The 21,958-nt window shown below is 33.0% G+C and overlaps 1 protein-coding gene across 1 annotated transcript; it reads left to right on the top strand.

The window, feature by feature from the left end:
* The first annotated feature begins 6,183 nt into the window (after positions 1-6,183).
* LOC104093476 (uncharacterized) lies at positions 6,184-11,320 on the top strand. Its single transcript, XM_009599228.4, has 16 exons — positions 6,184-6,486; positions 6,590-6,702; positions 6,801-6,909; positions 7,007-7,071; positions 7,868-7,906; positions 8,086-8,182; positions 8,301-8,388; positions 8,595-8,658; positions 8,747-8,823; positions 8,935-9,016; positions 9,258-9,337; positions 9,574-9,658; positions 9,748-9,816; positions 9,893-9,960; positions 10,042-10,090; positions 10,547-11,320. The coding sequence occupies exons 1-16, from the start codon at positions 6,420-6,422 to the stop codon at positions 10,934-10,936; spliced, it is 1,542 nt and encodes a 513-aa protein (XP_009597523.1). The 5' UTR covers positions 6,184-6,419; the 3' UTR covers positions 10,937-11,320.
* The last annotated feature ends 10,638 nt before the right edge of the window (positions 11,321-21,958 follow it).

The raw sequence follows: 21,958 nt of genomic DNA, 5'->3' as shown, positions 1-21,958 counted from the left end.
TATGATCCTAAGTCCAAAATCATTCCGTAGCCTATCCGAAACTCACTCGAGCCCTCAGGCTCCAATCCAAACATGCACACAAGTATAAAAAACTCATACGAACTTGCTCGCGCGATCTAATCTCTAAAATAACACCTAGAACTATGAATCAGACACCAAATCAAATGAAATTTCCAATGAAACTTTAGAATTTCTATTTTAACAACCGGACGTCCGAATCATGTCAAACCAACTCCGTTTTTCATAAAATTTTACAGACAAGTCATAAATATAGTAATGAACATATATACCAAGCTCCGGAACCAAAATTCGGGCCAGGTAGAAATAAAGTCAAACCTTGGTCAGATCTTTAAATTCATTAAACCTTTAAACTTCAAATTTTTGACAAAAATGTGATAACTCGAGCAAGGGACCTCCGAATTTGATTTCGGACATACACATAGGTCCTAAATCACGATACGGGACCCACCAGGATTGTCAAAATATGGATTCGGTCCGTTTGCTCAAAATGTTGACCGAAGTCAACCCAAATGGATCTTTAAGGCAAAATTTCACATTTTATGAATTTGTAACATAAAAGCATCCCGGTAAAAGACATAGAATGCACACGCAAATCAAGAAAGGCTAAAATGATATATTTGGGGTTTCGAATCACAAAATTAAGGTTTAAAATTCTAGATGACCTATCGAATGTAAATAGTTTCTAGCGTGGATTAAAGGTGAAAAAAACCCTAAACGGTGGGACTAATAATTTTAAAAATAAGACATGTTATTTGGTACAACAAATATAGAAGACATAATAATGTAAAAAGCTTTTACACCGTCTGAGTATACAAGTTAAATTCTCTGCACAAGTAACCACTTTTGCAGCTTTATATTTAGAAGTTGATCATTTTTTAAAAATAGACCATCAGTTTGAAGTTCGAAATGCATCTCCTGAGTAGAAATGATACCATGTAGTAACTCTAAAGGGTTGATATTTAGGAATTAGCCTGTGCGTGTTGAATTTTTTTCAGTTCAAATTTTTAGGACAAAAATATCATCACTTGTCCTGAAGTTAAGATTTTTAGTTTAAAAGTTTAGGACAAAATAAGTGCTGACTAATATCTAAATAGCATCTTTGAGAATGGCTATTTGTGCACTTGTCCCTCTGTTGATCTGAAATTTAAAAATCAAAATTAATAATAGAACCAATAGTTTAATTTCAAAAACTTGGCAAACCTTTTAATACATGGCCATGCCACAAAAGTGACAACTTGGTGTAAACTACATTCTTTTATTACATGTGGAAAGTACTGGGTATTTTTTTTATATATACGAGATTCTAAACTTATTTACCCGGTTTTGTCTAAGTTTTCATATTTACAGAAAGTAACTAAATTTTTTTTTTTTTACATAATATATACAAATTCAGTCAAAATCTACAACTTATCTACAACTTAAATATATATTTTTTGTACATAATCCCGTCAAAAACTATAATTTACATATAATTGATATACAACTTATATACAATTATGTTAGTTGTAGATATTTTGTATACCGTTTCTATACTCGATATACAAAAGATATATTTTTTGTTTATGTCTTTCTTTTCGAGTTTCAATCTGAAATTTCAACTAAAACCACTTCGAATATTCACCAGATTGTCTCAAAATTGAGATGTAAACTCCAAAAGATATTCCCAATCATTTACAACAACACCCATTTCAAACAAAAAATAATTTTGCTAATTTCGATTTTCGAATTCAGAGCTTCTAAGTTTTCTAATGGATTAACATAGTTTCTCATTCAAATCTACTCACTTCTGATTAATACTATTTTGTTTATTGATTCCAAAAAGTTAAAAAAAAGTTAACTATCTTCCCTCGTTCAAAAGTGATAATTCATTCATTGTTGACATAGGGAAAGAAAGAGAAAAAAGAAAGAAAGGAAAAACATAATAGAATTGCTTGATGGCAAATCTCCTTGTTCTCGTAAAGGTATGATTGAAGTTGGAGAGAAAGAAGCCAAACATTCTTCTGTTAATTTATAATTTTAGTTTTGGGGTGGAAGATGGAGATAAAGTATGAAAGATTAAGTCTAAATACATTATCTTGTATAAAACTAGTAATTTGTATGTGGACTTGTAATTAAGTTAAAACCACAATAGTAAGGGTAAATATATTTCAAAATTAGTATAGATAAGTAAAAATCTATCTCACTCTAAAACTTAAAGGCAACAACTATGAAGTATTAATTATTTATGTACGATTGACTAATATTTTAATTATTTTTACAATGATGTCCATGAATGAATCAGAATATTACAAAGATTTTTTTAGAATTAAATCATATATTTTTGTGTGTATTTTTTAGGTCTGTCTAAGGGTAGGGTACTGGGTCCTTAAGGGTTAAGGGTACAGGGAGGGTCCCTCAAGGGTACTTTTCTTAAGGGTATGGGTTAAGGGTATTTTTTTGATACCCTACCAGTACCCCGACCGGTCCTAAGGGTGCGGTAGTTAAGGGTGTGGTACCGATACTTAGGGGTAATTTTAAATTAAAAATTTTAAAAAGTTATATTTAAATACAAACAAATTTTAATGGATGAAAAAAGTTCAAGGCTATGAAGTGCCTTTTATTTTATTTTATTCAATGTAAACATTAGACTTTTAATACAAGTTACAAGTATCTATTTGTATTTCAACACTTGTGAGAATAAAATTACATATTTCTTTTGAACGATTTACGTAATTTTCAATAACTTTTTGTGATTACGGTTGGAATTGGTAGCACTTGTTCGTCTATGTCCCCGCCATCTCCGGTAGATAGTTTTTCATTATATACATCGTCGTCTTCTTGAAGTATTTCTGGAAGGTCAAAGTTTTTTCTCTCCGTTTTAAGTCAACCTCTAAATAAAATGGTAGTCTCTAAGGTATCTTATGCTAATAAGTGTATGTGGTCTCTAAATTGAAATTGTGTTGCACCGAAAGCGCTTTTGGAAGCTATTGATGAAGCTTGAATAGTTAGCACATCTCGGGCCATTCTTGAAAGAATCGAAAATGATTGTTCGTTCATTCTCCAATATTTTAGCAAGTTTTTATTCCATTCATTATCGCAAATATCAATAACTCCTGCAAGTAAATAAACATCAAGCTTGTTAATTTATGAAGATTGCGATTGGCTAATCATTTGTCGAATAGCACCGAAAGGTCTATTTGTATCAATCTTTTTAAGAGGTTGAAATGACGAAGAAGTAGAGGCACCACTAGTTGGTGCAATATAGTTCATTTAATCCAATTATGATCAGTATCATACCCAATGATTATAAATAGTGGAAATTATATTATTTTAGGCAGATTCTTAACACTTTCTGATGTTTCATCGCCCATCAATTAATATTTGTGGTGGTGAATCATTAACAATTTGATTTTTTCTAAATGCGTTCTTATTATTTATAAAGAGATAATACATAATACCCCTTGGGATTGTCCCGTTTTATCAGATGCATCCTTATACTTTGCGGGTGTCCTATGACCCACTTTACTTTATTTGAAATGTAATAAATACCACATTTTGAGACCATCACCAGTTTCAAGAAAATCAGTGTATAACACGCACCAACCGGATTATGCCACGTCATTTTTTTAAATATTTTTTATTTTTATTCATTATTTTATTTTATCTTTTTATATTTTCCTTTTCTTATTTTTCTTTTTTTTTCCCTTCCTTCTTCTCCAACAGCTTTGTCGCAGTCGTAGACCACCATTCCTTCACCGAAATTAAATCAAATCACCAGAAATCATCATCAAAATCACTAAAAATTAAACTACCATCATCAAACTCACCACCAAACCCATTGAAAACCAAAGCCGATTAAAAATCAAATCAAACCATCACTTAAGAATCTGACAGTCTAAATCCCACCCAAACAATATCCAAAAATTTATTTCTCTGTTGTTCACATTTCTAACGAAATTAGTTAGTTCTATCATTTATTATCTTTTTGGACTTTGACATGGAGACTAAAATCCATCAGACTCATTTCATATATGTGATCTTAAAATTTGTTTGGTATTATTTGGAAGGGCAACAAATGATATTTCTGACAATGTAAGCAATCAGTAAAAATGTGAGGTGCATGGCCAACCTCTTGAGGAAAATTTAAATTCTCATAGATGACTCATTTCGTCATATGGGCTTCACATTCCCCTTATTCCTCAAATATCATAAATATGATTGTCCGTGGATTGGATTGGATCTTAAAGTTTGTTACCAAAAAAAAAAAAGAAAAAAAAAAGAAGGTATTGTGAAAGTTGCAGATGGATGTGGTAAAAGTGATGGAAATGGCGGATGAAAAAAGAAGAAACAAGAAAGAGACAACGAAAAGAAAAGGAGAAAGAGAAAAAGAAAAGAAAAAAATACTAAATAACTGACATTTTTTGGGGGTTATACGCGCTGTCATCTAGTGTAAAACATACCAAGTGCCACATCAGCCAAAAATATGGTATTTATTACGGTTCAAAAAAAGTCAAGGGGTCATAGGACACCCGCAAAATATAAGGGTGCATCTGAAAAATGGAACAACCCACCCAATAGGGTAATTATGTATTATCCTACTCATAAGCTCATGATAAATTAGCAAGAACTAATTGTAACAATGAAACCATCAATTCTAACATCTATATTTCAAAGTGAATACTTTTAATTTTCCATACAATAAAAACAAGCTAACTTTATAGGTGTCATCCTCGTACAATATTCCATAAGCAGAAAATTCATTAATCTTCCACATCAAAGCATCACTCAATTAGAAGTTTTGTTTAGTTGATATATCATAGTTCTATGTGTAGACAAAAAATTTGCGTTAGGAAAATAATCGAGACCGAAAATATTACAACAATCATAGTATTTGATTTCGAGTGATTTGAGTATTACAATCTCTATGATTCTTCTACTTCTACTTTTCAAATATAAATTCAAGGGCCTTTGAGCTTGATTTTGAATTTGAATTTGATTTATCCATAGCAAACTTTTTGATTGTTGCCACGAATTGTATCACGAACAAGTAGCCTTGATCTTGAACGTCTTGTATTTAATTTGACTTCGTTCTTGATCTTGAATACTTGAAATTGGTGTTGAAGTGCTTGAATGCTTGAACACTTGCAGTTTGTAGAGAATTGTGGCCTTTGATCCACGAGCTCCCTTGTGTCTTCTTGTTATAACTTCTGGTCTTTTCTGAGTTATGAAGACCCCTGTTTATAGTTGTGGAAGAGAAGAGTTATAACAAGAACAAACTCTTTTCGGCCAATCAGATCGAAGTGTGACAAGGCTGCATTTGATTGGCCAGAACATAACACTTGCACATGTGGCACGATTTTATGGACCTTTTAATTTGACTTGGCATGCCTTGTCATTTTGACATGTGGCATGATCCTATTGGTACTTCCGCCTGACTTGGTGTGCCACATCATTTGACACGTGGCACCAAACTAGGCCTCTAGGAAGATTACATACTGAGCCTAATGAAGTAAACTCATCATTTATGGCCCAACTAAACGGGTTAACCTACTCAATATTTATTGGACTTAAGTAATTAATCCAATTATATTAGCATGTAATATTTATTTGGACCAATATATTTAAAATATAGTCCAAATTATTTATTGAATTTAAATCCAATAAATTTTGCATACCTACACTATGTTTCAACACCATGGCATAATAATTTTGACATATCAATCAAAAGCTAAATATACATATATTAATAATTTTTTTTGAATTGCATGAACCCAAAAAAATGCATTTAAGGATGTAGGTTAAAATACATTAAATCATCAATTTAAGCTTATGTTTTTTCTATTTTAATCATCAATAATTAAGTAATTCTAGTAGTTCAACAAAGGTATAAATCTTAAAGGGCTAAAATAAAATAGTCCGTTTATTAATTAATTTGAAGAATAAACCCAAATAGCCATCCACCTAATATTTTAAATTTAAATTAGCCGGCGTTATATAATATATGTATAATTCATGTATAATTAATACTATATAATTTATGTATATCGCTAGAAACGGTAAACATTGATTTTGGTTGGCTATTTGTGTAACAATCCGCCAAGAGTAAAAACGTTCAAATTACTTTCCCGCCTTGTCGAACAAGTAGCTCCCTAAGTCCCGCCAAATCAAACATTAGCAAACATTGCCAAATTTCTTTCTCTCTCTCTCTCTCTCTCTTCAACGCCGCTCTCATTCCATCCTTTTACAGCTCCCATACAGCAACTCGTGTTTTGTACTCCTCTCCAAAAGAAGAAAAATTCAGATAGAATTTTGAGTTATTGGGTGAGAGAATTACTATATCATTGTATTGTTAGGGTTTGAGGTAAAAAACACGCCTCATTAAACAAAAAATGACAAATTAGTACTCAAAGAGTTGTAAGATGGATGGATCCAAGCATCAATCTTTCTTCCAAGATATCAATTCAAGGGAGCTTAATGGATACAGAGGTTTGCCCCAAAAATTGCTTCTTGATTGACAGTATTTTCTTATATTTACATTAATCTAATTACATTTTTTTTTTGTGGTTTTCATCTACGTGTGTATCTCCAGTTAAACGACGACCTTATATCAGTCACGAATCGTCTGATTTCAACGAAATTGGAGCTCTGGTAGTTGACCACAACGGCTTCACGCCACCTCCAATGGCCCTTTCTTTCTGCAAGGTTAAAAACAATCTTTATCTCTCACCGTGTGTTCATAGAGTAAAACGTTTGTTTATTAACAAATTCCATAAATTATACAAGCTGGTATTTTACTGCAGACGAGTAAAAACTCGCATATTCTTGCTGTGGCTGACGAGGGTGGCTACCTTAGCTTGTTTAACACTCGGGTCAGATTTCCTTCTTCTTCTACTCACAGGCAAAATGCAGGTAAAAAGATCAATTTTATAGTCGAGACACTAAATTTAGCTTTTCACTGTATATTTTTTTTGGGGGGAATTTTTAATGAATATTTTGCAATTTCCAGAAAAAGCTAAGGTGTCAGAGTGGGCTGCTCATGATAATGCCATATTTGATGTATGTTGGATCAAGGTACATTTCAGCTCCCTAGACTTTAGAGGCTATTTTAGTAACTAAACTTACTTCATGTGTTCCCAATATTGCACGAGATGAATTTGATGCTACTGAAATGCAATTTTGGAAAACCAAAAAAGATCAGGTCTGGGAAAATTTGTTTGGGGCAATGATTGTTAAGAGGTCTTGAGGGGTTTTGATGCAATGTTTGAATGTTCAACTAAGAACAATAACATCTATGCATTTTATTTGTGTGCATGAGTTACATCAGTAGCATAGTCACAAGATTGATGGATCAGTAATGGATCTTAGTGCAAAACCAGATTTCCAGTATTGCCATCAACCGTCATTAGTATTTTTTCCAGGAGAAAAAAAACTGAAGATATTACTTTTGATTCGAAGAAATAAACTGTTTGAAAGCATAACTAGTGTTGAAGACCACTAAAAATATATACTAGGTTCCCCTTTCTAATAGTGTTATAGCAGGGAAAAGTTCTTGATTGGAGTTTCATCATCACCCTTCAGTAAATAATTTTCACTTTTTGTCTCAAGGAAATGTTGAGTGTCGAAGACTAACTTAAGCAAATAAAGGTGTTCCATTCTTAGCAACTTAATCTTTTAGATAAACACAACAAAGTGGAAGCTACAGGAACCAATTCATAGGTTGAAATATGTTAAATAAGTTAGAACATGAACTAGAGAATCTTCTTTGGTTTCGACATGTTTAGCTTCTGTTTTCTTTTTTGAATTTTCTAAACTATTTTCGGAATATTTGTTCCATCTTAAAGATGAGATTATTTGATTTTATTTGCAGGAAGATACCAATATCTTAACAGCTTCAGGTGATCAAAGTGTGAGTTATATATTTCACTTCTTTTCTGTAATAACTAATTGGTTTTATTCGTCTTTCTCAAACCTTTCTATGCACTCAAAGAACAAAGCCATGTTAACAAAATGTCAAACACCAATAGATATTTGATCGTTTGAATGCTGTACTCATAATTAACACATTTTCATGATGAATTCGAGCAGATAAAGGTATGGGATGCACAAGGAAAAAAATGTGTGAGAGCACTAATGGGTCACACTGGGAGTGTGAAATCCATTTGTCCTCATCCTACAAATCATGGTAGGTTTGGGGTCTTCTATTTATTCTTTCTGAAGCCATTGTTTCTATACATTCTTTAGCAAAAGACATCATATGCCATCATTTTCATGTGTTATTTTTTTTTTTTTGGTTGATGTAGATATTATTGTTTCTGGTGCCAGAGATGGGTCTTTTGCCCTTTGGGACTTGAGGTGCTCTGACAGTAGCAGTGAAAACCTTTGCATACCGTAAGTACAGTGTTATCCTCACATGACAGTGGAATGAGGATTCAAGATTGCATGCCTTTCAATTGTTAGAACAAGTAGGGACAAGAATTTTTGTTTATCACTAAAAAGAAAGAAGTATTATAGTTCTTCTCTCAGGCATGACCATTTGAAGAGATATGTTCGCTTAGCAGCTCCAAACATCACTCTAAATTATTTTCTGCGTTTAGGTCAATTGCTACTGTCCATGAGGCTCACATGCCTCCTCATCAGAGGAGAACCAGACGTGGAAAGGTTAGTCCTATAATCAGTACTTTCAAAGACTCAGTTCTCCATATTTTCATAAGACCAGTTCTATTCTTACTGGGCACAACTATTTCAGGCTTCTCCCGTGAGCATTACATCAATTCTTTACCTAAAAGATGAGCTCTCCATAGCTAGTGCTGGAGCAGTTGACAGGTGACTGAGAAAGCTTGCCATGCTTTTCAAATTAATCATGCAAGTTGCAATTCAGCCAGGGATTCATTGTGCGATTATGCAATACTCACTCTTTTTCTCCATAAATTTCAGTGTCATAAAGTTCTGGGATACAAGGAATCTCAAATGTCCTATTATTCAGGCATGCCCTCATCCTGAGGTGTCTATTCAGAAGGTAATAATAAATGTTCCATTTCCAATGTGTGATTTCTAGAGTATTCAATTCCTTTAGTGTCTTCACTGTCTCTCAGACACATACAACAATGTTCAATCTTGCTTAAGATGTAATCTGGCTGCGACCATGTGGCTACTGATTTTGAGTTTGTTAGGCTTGGTTGTAATTCAGAGGCTCCAATTTGTTGAAAATTCAGAAATCCTTTATGTGATTGATACCAACTTTCTCTCTTGTTGTTCAGGGAAAGCGATTCCATGGAGTATCTAGTTTGTCTCAAGACTTAAATGGAGTGTTTATTTCTGCATCATGCATGGACAGCAGGTATTCTAGTTCTTTGATTAGCATCTTTCAGTTTGGTGTATGTTCTTCCTTTTCTATAATAGAACACACTCTGCATTGTAAGTAATGCTTAGTGAGAAATCAGAGATTTCTAGATTATATGTGCCTTATGCATTCTCAGGAAGAGCAACTTTCCCCAGATACGAAAACCTATAGTAACTTTCATTGCTATGCAAAATGCTGATACCCTTTCTCTCGCTTTTGCTATTCTCTTTCAGAATCTACCTCTATAGTGTACTTCAGGCAGATAAAGGGCCAGTAAAAACTTTCAAAGGATGCAAAATAGAATCATTTTTTGTCAAGGTTAGTGCTGTTCTAATTCTGCTACTTATAACTTGGACCGTTTTTTTTGCAAGTTAACTGAAAAGGCCTTGATTTTAATGTAATTGCAGTCAGCTCTAAGTTCTGACGCAGCTCATATTCTCGGTGGTTCCAGTGATGGAAGTGCCTACGTATGGCAGGTCAGTTTTTTCAACTATAAAAGTTCTCACTGGAGTTTTCTCTACGTGGTGTTAACTCATCAGCTCAATGAATCAGGTAAACAAACCTCTTGAAGATCCGATTATGTTGAAAGGTCATGATGAAGAAGTTACAGCACTAGATTGGTAAGTTTGCTCAATGCTATAGATTCTACCCTACTTTATCTATACAAATCCAACCTAACTTTTGAAACTAAACTGCTGCAGGTGCACATCAGAAACTGGTAAAGTTGCTACAACATCAGATGATTTCACAGTAAGTTGTAGAGAAATGTAGCATGTTCCCATGATCGAAATGTTGGATAAATGAACTAGATCCATTCCAAGTACATGAATTTACCTATTTCATGAATTATAAAACTTAATGTATTAGTCTTAAGATGCATGCCTTGTTTTATTCATGAATTAGAGAATAAAGAAAATCTCAGAATTAAATTAAGGCACATGTACTAGATTAGGTACTTGTTAGAAAAATTCCAACAAATACCTAGGTACTACAGCTATTTTATTTAAGCCAAGTCACAAGAAGCAAAGAAGAATACTTTCCAAAATGGAGTGCTCATCCTCTCCAAAGTTTCTTATACCTGTGAGAACTCAGAATTCTTGAAGGCCAAGAGATATTCAATCAAACATTTTCTCTTGCAATATTTTGTAATTTTTGTTTTTTTGATGTTTGAGTTTGAAGATGTTAATAATGTCAAATCCGTGGCAGGTGCGTTTTTGGAACATTCACAGCAGTTGTTATTCAAATACAAGATCTCCATCATCCATCAGAAGGAGAGTAACAGCATTTTCTTGTATGCAACGTCGGAAGCTGTTTTCAGATGAAAAACCAGCCAGCATCAAGAATGACTCTACTAACTGTGACTCAAACTTGACATGTCATCAAGAATTGCCTGATCTTATTACCATCCCTGAAATGAGTACTCCAGTTTCAAAGAAGAAAAAATATTTACCAGGTTTTGAACTTCAAGAGAATTTTGAGAAAACTCCAGAAGCTGCAAAGAGAAGCCCTTCTTCTGTTCTGACTCCCCCTTCCTCTTTGAGGAAAACAATCAGAGATTATTTTGTAGTAACACCTTCAGGCTTACACAGTCAATGACAGAACCTGTAGCTTGAAGAATTTAACTTTCTAGCCTATACATAGCAAACAGGTTCAGATATATCCCTTTATTATCCTACTTGGTAAAGTCCATTCAACTTTATCCATTGCAGCAGATATACACTCCGTCAACTATTATGGGCTGATAAAATGGCCAAAATTCTTGATAAGTAGCTCTCAAGTGTTCCATCACATACATTTCCTCAGCCAAGAGCAAAGCGAAATTCATTATGAAAAGAACCAAAAAATTACTGTAAATAGAGTGAACTGCTTTATGTATAGATGTTTTTGTTTTTTGATCTCTAAAGGGATTAGTTCTCATTTTTCAGTCACATGTCTAACTTGCCCGAGTTTAACTGAGTTGGGATAAGACTTGTTTGTAAACTTGATCCAATGAGTAAAACTCAAAATGACATCAAATTAGTGGGTCAAAATAGGAGGAAATGAGCTGATCACACGCTGTTGGTCGGCGATTAGGAAAAGCCTATATCTCCCTTTGCTATATAACCTATACTCTAAGCTCTAGTGAATGTTGAGGATCAAAATGTACTTATTTCTTTGCTTCATTTTATTTAACCACTTTTAATTCAACACTATTATTTAGGAAATAGATGAACACTGAATTCTTTAATAAATATGTTCGAGAAACATATAAAGACCAGACTTTTCTACTAGCTAGTAGGATGAAAAATGCAATTATAAATAAAAGTGGAACTCTTGAAACTTATAAGAGTCATTTTATAAGGTATTCAAAATTTTCCCCATGAGAAAAGATGTTCATTGACACTTGATTGATAATTACTCTCTCTGCAACAATAATAACATATCCAGTGTAATTTCTCAAGTAGAGTTGGTAAGGATGGGATATATGTAGACATGTAAGATAGAGTTTGTTTTCGATAATTCGTTTCGACTCAAAAAAGTGTTTTCAAAACAAGTTTTAACAACAAAAAATGATCACTCAATAAATCGTATCGGCTCAAAAAAGCGTTTTCAAAACAGATTTTAACAAACAAAAGATATCACTCCCTCAGTCTCTCTGTCTTGTGGAAAAAAGATGGTCCAAAACTTTCTCTCTCTTTTAGCAAGAAATCATGAGGAATTTTTCACATAAACTAAAGAGTATTTACTATTGTCTTTTTCTAAATGCATGCGCAAAGTTCTTTTCATCATGCCTCTAAATTTTCGCATAAAAGACGCAACTTTAGGAATTGGGATCGATGTTAGGATTGAAAAATTATTAACTTCATTCTTAGCCTTGTCAAAAAAAAAAGCTTAATCATTTGCCACTTTATTCTTTTTCCCTCTAAAATATTGCTGAAGCACTTAAATAAAGTTGCCCGTGAACTCTTGAATTGATGCCATGTCAACAGGCTATGGTCTGTCTACCAAAAGCATAGTATTCATTATGCAATAATAAACAAATTACAAGGGACCAAAATTTAATGAATTGAAAATATTATTGTACCAATGCTCTATACTTTATACTATTTTAATTTTATAATATACTTCTAAGGACCAATAATCTGCTCCCTAATCATTATAAGCACATTTTATTTGACCTTTAGCTTATTAATTATTCTTTCTGCAATTTCTTTACTCAGTGATTGATCATTTAATTGCAATCTAACACGCAATGGTTGAGCAGTTACTCAAAGAATCTTAGCACTGAGCATGCCATATACTTTCAATTGTTTATTAATTAGCAGTTCAAGAATTTTCAAAGAGCTTGAGAATCTAACATTAGTTCTTTTTATTAATTTATGAGCTAAAGCTACATACATATGGCTAACCTTAGGAATAGAGAAGTGGTTTTATAATTTAGTAACGGGTTTTTATTTTCAATAAAGCCCACAAATATGATAGATTAGAAAAAGCTAGATTCATGTACCTAAAAAAGAAGTGTCATATCTACTGGCTGTTTATAATCATGACAAATGACGCCTGATTTCCACAATCATTTGATATACAACCCTCCAAAAAAATACTCCATTAGTACGTTGCCGATGTGGCACATATTTATTATTCAACTGTCGTTAATAGCGCAAAAAATTAAGCATTTTTTATCACTAACTTTTTTCGTCGCAAAAAAAAATTATTTATCGGTTTTCCAAGGAAATATGTTGATCTAGCAGAAGCATTTTGAGGATTTCAATTGATCCTATCCGGAGAATTAGAAGTGATATATATATTTTTAATTTAATTTTTTAAAATTAAAGTTTGTTATAAAATAAAAGCAACTTAGTAAAACATGAACAAGACATGTTGTTATGAAATAAAAGTAATTTAGTAAAACATGAACAAGAAATGGAGATAGAGAGAAGGAAGACATTTTCTTTTTCAATTGTGTGTATTTTCTTATCTATTACATGACCTTTATATAGACATGAAAAGTGAAGAAAAATATGTCATTGAATATGTCATTAAGCATAGAAATATGTCATTGAATATGTCATTAAGCATTTGAGAAGATCATGGAAGAAGAGTAGACATCCACCATATTTAATTTTTGTTATAATACTCCCCTTTGGATGTCCATAAATAATGTGCCTCGTTAAAACCTTATTAGGAAAAAATTCGATGGGAAAAAAATTCTAGTGAAGGAAAAAGAGTACACATGTTTAGAAATACGCCTTTTGGTTGCCTCGTTAAAAACCTTGCAAGAAAAATCCAGTAGGACAAAATCTTGTAAGGAGAAAAGAGTACAACGCGTATTAACTCCTCCTGATGAGATTATCAATTCACATCCTTGAGCCTTCGCATCCCAATCTTGTACACTAATTTCTTGAAGGTTGACGTCGGTAGAGATTTGGTGAACAAATCAGCCATATTATCACTTGAACGGATCTGTTGCACATTGATATCACCATTCTTTTGAAGATCATGTGTGAAAAATAACTTTGGTGAAATTTACTTTGTCCTATCCCCTTTATGAATCCTCCCTTCAATTGGGCTATGCATGTTGCATTGTCTTTGTACAAAATTGTGGGTAGTTTGTCACACTTCAAATCACATTTGTCTCGAATAAGGTGTATTATAGACCTCAACCATACACATTCTCGACTTGCTTCATGAATATCAATTATCTCAGCATGATTAGATGAAGTAGCCACGATTGATTGCTTAGTCGATCGCCAAGATACGATAGTGCCTCCATATATAAACACATAACATGTTTGAGATCGAGCCTTGTGTGGGTCATATAAATACCCAGCATCGGCATAACCAACAAGATCGGGACTGCAATCATTGTCATAAAATAATCCCATATCGGTAGTCCCTTTTAGATACCACAATATGTGTTTGATTCCATTCCAATGTCTCCTTGTAGGAGCAAAGCTATATCTTGTTAAGACATTAACTGAAAAAGTTATGTCAGACCTTGTAATGTTAAAAAGATACATTAGTGCACCAATTGCACTAAGATATGGCACTTCGGGACCAAGACGCTCTTCATTATTTTTATGAGGTCGGAATGAATGTGCTTTATCCATATAGAATCGCTTTAAAATTATTTTAGTGTATGCTGATTGATGGACAAAAAATTCATCTTTCATATACTCAATTTGTAGACCAAGACAAAATTTTATCTTTCCAAGATCTTTCATTTCAAATTCTTTCTTTAAATAGTCTACTGCTTTAGGAAGCTCCCTAGGAGTTCCAATGATACTTAAATCATCAACATACCTGGTGATTATAACAAATTTAGATCCAGATCTTTTTATAAAGACACAAGGACAAATTGAATCATTCTTGTACCCTTCTTTCAACAGGTATTCACTCAGGCGATTATACCACATGCGCCCTAATTGTTTCAATCCGTATAAGGATTTCTGAAGCTTCATTTAATAAATATCTTGGAAACCTTAATATGCTTCAGAACAATTTAAATCTTTCAATGATTTTCATTATACGCATATCACATTTTTCTTGTATTGCCAGATTAAAACCTGAAATGGAGACATCCACCACAGGAGAACATGTCTCCATATAATCAATGCCAGGATATTTACAAATCTTCTTGTGACACAAGTCGTCTTTATGTCTATCGACTTGACTTTTTTTTTTTCTCGCACAAGAACACATTTATACCTCCACTAGCTTTATACTTTTAGGTGTTGGGACTATCCGTCCAACTCCATATTTTTCACGTGAAATTAATTTTTATTGCGTATTTTTCATTTGGCCAATCATTTATCTGTTCAAATTTTATGACAGATTTGAGCTCAAGATCCTCGTCAATTTTAATAATATTGAGCACTACATTATATTAACAATATCGTCGACGATCATTTTATATCGGTTCTACTATTACCCAATAAGGATATACCTTATTGAGATCTCTTTATCTTATTATTTTTAGGTACCTGAGCCTCTCTCATGAGGTCTTATGAAGTGTTATGTCGTGGTGCTCTTCTAGAGCACTTGCCTCCTTATTATGACCATCTTGAACATTTGTCCCTCTCCTTCTTCAAGGAGTTTTATCTTTGGAACTGATTATTCTATTATGCTTCATGCATGCCATAAACTCTATTCATTATGAACTTTATTTTATTTGGAGCATTAGCAGCTGAATATGACATTTAGCTTTGGGTCAGCAAATACGCCTGGCAATATTTTGCAAATGAATTATCACTTGAACTTCAAGTTCACATTTTCTCGTACGAGGATCTAGATGTACTCATAATAATTCATTACATGCATTACTTTTTCAGCTACTCATTTTCTCCCCCTATTGTTGGGATCACCAACACATATTCCTAGCCTTATTTGGGGATCCATCTTTGTGCACTGTGGTGGAACAATTAGATCATATAGCATATTCATATTTCTAGATGGAAATTATTTGGTTTCTGACCCTGAACCGATTGTGATAGAGAGAACTTATCATAACTTGGCTAGATGCGTACAAGTGCTGTTGTATATTAAATAATACAACACATACCAAATTTTATTTTGGCAATTTTGTTCTCATAACCAATGGTTTAGATATAATTGGAGGCATACAATTTCTGCTAAACCAACTTGGATTTAAACCAGTATTATCAAGATAAATCATCATAATTTATATTCTGGAACTGTGCTCTAATAATTTGAGCAATCAATCTTGCAAAATTCAAACTGCAAGTTGATAACAAATGCACATGTGACCATAGAATAGATGTATCTATTAAAATTATATAATAGTAAACGGTCCAAATGGAAGGTGACTGGGCCCATATATTTATTACATTTTATTCGTTCAGAAATCAAGGGATTCAATCCCAACCTTAACTGGTATATCATGAGAATAAGCAGCACAAGAGAATTCTTGAAGAATCTTATATTCAATATATGCCAATGTAATTCTCAATTAATTTTATCATAATTGAACCAAGATGGTCAACCGGTCATGCCGACTAATATTTATTTCAGTAAACCTCTAGTTTACTTGTGGCTTGTGATTGCATCATCATGCTTATACTTGTGTAGTACAAATAGAAGAAAAGTCAGGTAACCTTTCATATTTATCCGGTATGATTATAGTAATATAAAGATATTCAATCTTCTTTTCATTTATAGTCTCAATATGCCAACCACTTTGGCTAATATATTTGTAAATCAAAATATTTTTTTTGAGATTTACTACAATATTAATGTCATGAATAATTTCATTCATCCGGGTAGTAACAAATTAGTTCTTTCAGAGCTCTTAACCGCTTTTGTACTACAAGATCTTTTGTCACACCATCCATATAATGAATGCCTCTTTCACAAAGAGAATCATATCATAATAATTGTCATGTGCAAAATCATCATAAGCAAAATAATTTCTTGCTTTAATTTTGCTTTTAATAACTTTCATAAGGTATGACAAAATATTTTTGGCGTATCACATATATGTGACCAATGATATATTCATGTAACTACACAATAATATTCATTATCTTTCTTTGTCTCAAACCTCCCTTAGAGGTGAGTTGTAATATTTATCCAACCATGCACAAGTACATTATTATGCATAATCTTTATCACATATATATTTTCACATTCACTTTCATGAATGAGTATGCAATCTCAATGTTTATCACAAGTCACATTCTCTTCAAAGAATTTCTCCCTTTTATAATTATCATAGTGATAACTATTATTATTTTGGCCTTTCGCATGCCCACATTCATTGGTCAACCACTTGTCTTTATTTAGACTTATGATGTACTGCTATCACATTCACTTCAAGAATGTAGCAAATCAAGTGGGACAAGCTTCATGCTTTTTCATGAAAAATATATTATTTTTTCTTTAGTTATTATTATTACCAATATGGTGCATTAGGATTCAAACCCAATGCCTTACCCATATAAAGGCATGCTAGGCCATAATGCGTTGGAACTTGAATCCAACGTCTTTTCATCAACATAGTGCGTTGGGACTTGAACCCATCGTCTTACCCTCAATCTTTGGCATAATAGGCCAAAATTCACTAGGACTCGCACTCGAGACTTTAAAATATTATTACTTCATAATTATAGGCATAAGTAAATTAACTTTCAAGAAGACATATATAACTATTTCAATCTTGAAACAGTTCCTCTGCAACAAAAATACTAGTTAGGATATATGCCAATTTTACTTTCAATGAAATACATCATGTGATGGTAAAAATATTATTAATAAATTATCTTAATAATTATCTATCATAGTATGTAAAAGGTCAGAACATATATATAAGTTGGAATATTATCTTTGTCCTATAAGAGATGTAGCAAATAAAGACATACCTTTCCAGTTCTTTATTTCACTGGATACAATTAAAAAATATATTTTAACTAAACACTGCACATAAAGTTAATGCAAAGATATGAAAGTATGAATGAGTTTAGATGGATGTAAAACTTATCTTTGTATTATCATCCAAGATATTTTTTATTATACCTGATCTCATTGTCTGCTTATAATTTACATAGTCTTGACGTAAAAGATCATGAAATAAGCAATTCGTGCTGATAACATGTTATAAAATAAAAGCAACTTAGTAAAATATGAACAAGACATGTTGTTATAAAATAAAAGCAATTTAGTAAAACATGAACAAAAAATGGAGATAGAGAGAAAGAAGAGATTTTCTTCTTCAATTGTGTGTATTTTTTTTATCTATTACAGGGCCTTTATATAGGCATGAAAAGTAAAGAAAAATATGTCATTGAATATGTTATTAAGCATAGAAATATGTCATTGCATATGTCATTGAATATGTCATTAAACATTTGAGAAGATCATGGAGGAAGAGTAGACATCCACCATAATTTGATTTTTCTTATAACATAAATTACTTTATTTATATAAACACAACCGGACGCGAACAAATATTTATCCCGTTAGTGTAGTCCCAAGTACCTATGTTGGCTTAGACCAAGAATTTAAGCCCTACCAATCAGTACTAGACCAACTATAATACCGATGTTTTTCTTTTGTGGGTAAAATGACACTGTATAGCCGCTCTCAAAATAATAGTCGAAAAATATGTATATATATATAAAAGTCCAAGCTCCCTAGCTCGTTCCTCTGTCACAAAATTATGTGTCGCACCTGTGTCCACCATGATGCGCACGTCTTTGCCGTTTAACTTGGCATCGACAAATAATGATTCACGGGGCTCCACACGAGGCAGCTAGGCAGCAACATCGGCAATGGTCATATGGTTTATCAAGGCCATATGATTGAACAAGCCTACAACCTTGTTCTTCCCTTGTCCTGCACCATCAGCTGGTGCTCTTCGCTCCTCAGGTTGCCTATCAGTAGGCACAGCAGTTTGTCCTTACTGCTGGTGGGCTGCAATAATTGCTCCTAATTTATTCAGTGTAGGGCAATTTCGAGCAGCATGAGAAGGGTCTCCGCAAAGATAGCAAACATCATGCTGAGCAGCCTTTTGTGCGCCTCTTTTCCTCTTCTCATCATAATCCTTGCGGTAATTAGAAGAGTGGTTGCGGTTGCCTCTGTTATCATTGTTCCGATTGGGAACAAATTTGCCTTTGCCTCGGTTGGTGTCCGTCTTTGGAGCAGCAGCAGCTTGGCTCCGGTTGTTATATATATATATATATATATATATATATATATATATAGAAACACATACATTCTGTATGCTATATACAAAAATTATACAAACTTTAATTTATATACTTTTTCGGCTATTTAATGTAATTACTTTCAGGCGCGTTAAAGGCGATAGATAATACCCATGTTTTCCCGGGGGATTTGCATCTATACCCGATTTTTGGGTCACTTTTTAACCTATACCCGCTTTGCAAAAAAAATTACAAGCGTACCCACTTTTCGGGTAACTTCAGACATACGAGCCTGAAGTAGCAAAAATTTATGTGTGAAGTTTGAACTTCAGAATATTTTGCCTGAAGTGTAGCCTTATCAAAGCAAAACTTCAGATATTTTTTTCTGAAGTTTGGCCTGACTTGCAAAGGCAATCACGCAAACTTCAGTTCATAGTGCAATGAAAAACTTCAGTTCAATAATTGCTGAACTTCAGCAATTTTGGCTGAAGTTTTTGTTTTGTGATTGCTGAACTTCAGCATTCTAGGAGGTGATGTTTGTTTAGTATCTGCTGAACTTCAGCATTTTAGGAGCTGAAGTTTATTTAGTATTTGCTGAACTTTAGCTTCTTGAGGATGCACTTCATTTCAATAATTGTTGAACTTCAACAATTTTGGCTGAAGTTTTTGTTTTGTAATTACTGAACTTCAGCATTCTAAGAGCTGAAGTTTGTTTAGTATCTGCTGAACTTCAGCATTTTAAGAGCTGAAGTTTGTTTAGTATTTGCTGAACTTCAGCATTTTAAGAGCTGAAGTTTGTTTAGTATTTGCTGAACTTCAGCTCCTAGTGGATGCACTTCAGTTCAATAATTGTTAAACTTCAGCAATTTTGGCTGATATTTTTGTTTTGTAATTACTGAATTTCAGCATTGTAGGAGCTGAAATTTGTTTAGTATCTGCTAAACTTCAGCATTTTAGGAGCTGGAGTTTGTTTAGTATTTGCTGAACTTCAGCTCCTAGAGGATGTACTTTAGTTCAATAATTACTGAACTTATGCTTACTTGTGTTCACTTGTGCCTACTTGTGTTCCTAGAGGATGCACTTCACTTGTGCCTACTTGTGTTCAGAAATATGAGTTCCTTGACGAGTCCAACACTTTGAGATTACAATCATCAATAGCGATAACGAAAAGTTCAGTTGATAAAAATAGAATTAGGTAGTCCCTATTGGCAACCCACACAACCGTTTCAGGACTCACCTTGTACCATATTAATAATGATATCATCTAGAGGAAAGAATAATATCACCCGAAGAAGAAGAAGAAGGAGGAGGAGAAGAAGAAGAAAACGAGTGAGGAGAAAGAGGCCTGGAGTTGTTTAAAAAGTGGGTACAAGTTAAAACTTTTTAAAAAAATGGGTATAGGTTAAATAGGAGTGACCAAATAAGGCGCCCCGTATAATTTTTACTGTTTCCCTCTTCTTTATGTTCGTTTTGAAAGGAATTTAAAGCAAAACGAAAAGATGAGAAGAAATCCTATGATGCTATGGTATTCTACATTTTAATATATGTCTATATATAGGAAAGAATAACTAAATTTACATTTGATGAGAACAAACAAACAACAACAACAACCCAGTATAATTTTACTAGTGGGGTCTGGGGAGGATAGTGTGTACGCAGACCTTACCCCTACCCTGAGGTAGAGAAGCTGTTTCCGATAGACCCTCGGCTCTCTCCCTCCAAGAACTTCCCACCTTGCTCTTGGGGTGACTCGAACTCAAAATCTCTTAGTTGGAAGTGGAGGGTGCTCACCACTAGAGCATCTTACGTTTGACGAGAACATTGAGATGAAATAACCAGTAGTAATTCTTTAATCTTACTTAACATTTAATAAATTATCTCTTACAGGTATAAATTTCAGTGATCAAATTTTACTTTGTGTGATTCCACATTGACTAAAAACTAAAACTATTCTCTACCTTTATATATTTATTTGTCCTAGATCTACAGCACAACATTACTACGTACCTATAATTACTTGTTTAATTAAGAGCAAAACGAATGATGAAGACAAGAAGTATGAGAAACACAGTACTGCATATTCAATTATGCGTCCTCTCAAAAAGATTTTCTATCAGTATTGCATTATTGTTTACATGCACTCATAGATTTTGTTACTGTTGCAATAATAGAGGCAAACAGTGATGTTTTCAGGGATTTCAAATTACTTTCCCTTTCCCTTCAGAGTTAACAGGCAGTGAGTTGAGTTCATCAATTATAATTGAGGAATATCTATGTAGGATGTACATTTGTTCAGTGCTTTAAAAGGCGTGGGGCGTAAGCAGGCGTTTTATATATATCTCAGCGAGGCGTAAGCCCCATAAGTATTTAATTTTTAATATTTTATAAAATAATATAATGATAGTAAATATTTATAAACATGTAAAATTGCATAAAAATTGAAGAAAACTATAAATATGTGAAATATTGAAGAAAACTATAAATATGTGATTTTATATATATATATATAAAATATCTAGCATGATTCTTAAGTATAACTAATGCATACAAATCACGTATAACGTCTTTAATTTTTAAATAATTAAAAACTTACAATTTCTTTAAAAAAAATGATCAAACTCCACATTTTACCTTCCTAAAAGTAAATAATTAATAAAATCTTATTAGTACGATAATTAAAATATTACTCCTTCATGAATAAATACAAATTAGTTTAAGATATCAAATTAATAAAAGTGTATAACAAGGAGGGACAAATGAACTAAGACACGATCAATAACAAGTGAAGATATAAATTCGCAATACTATGTCTCATTATTAGAGTTATGCTCAATCTTCATATTTCTATCGATGAATAGAACTTTTATCATTAATTTGTTAAAGAATTTTGAAGGGCAACGATATTAATTAGGAAATTCGACATGTGATTTGCGTTAGAACTGTTAGGCGAGCCCCGAGCATTGGGCGTTAGGCGTGT

This window comes from Nicotiana tomentosiformis, chromosome 2 (assembly GCF_000390325.3).
Source record: "Nicotiana tomentosiformis chromosome 2, ASM39032v3, whole genome shotgun sequence".
Taxonomy (NCBI): Eukaryota; Viridiplantae; Streptophyta; class Magnoliopsida; order Solanales; family Solanaceae; genus Nicotiana; species Nicotiana tomentosiformis.
This window is presented reverse-complemented; position numbering and strand designations above follow the sequence as displayed.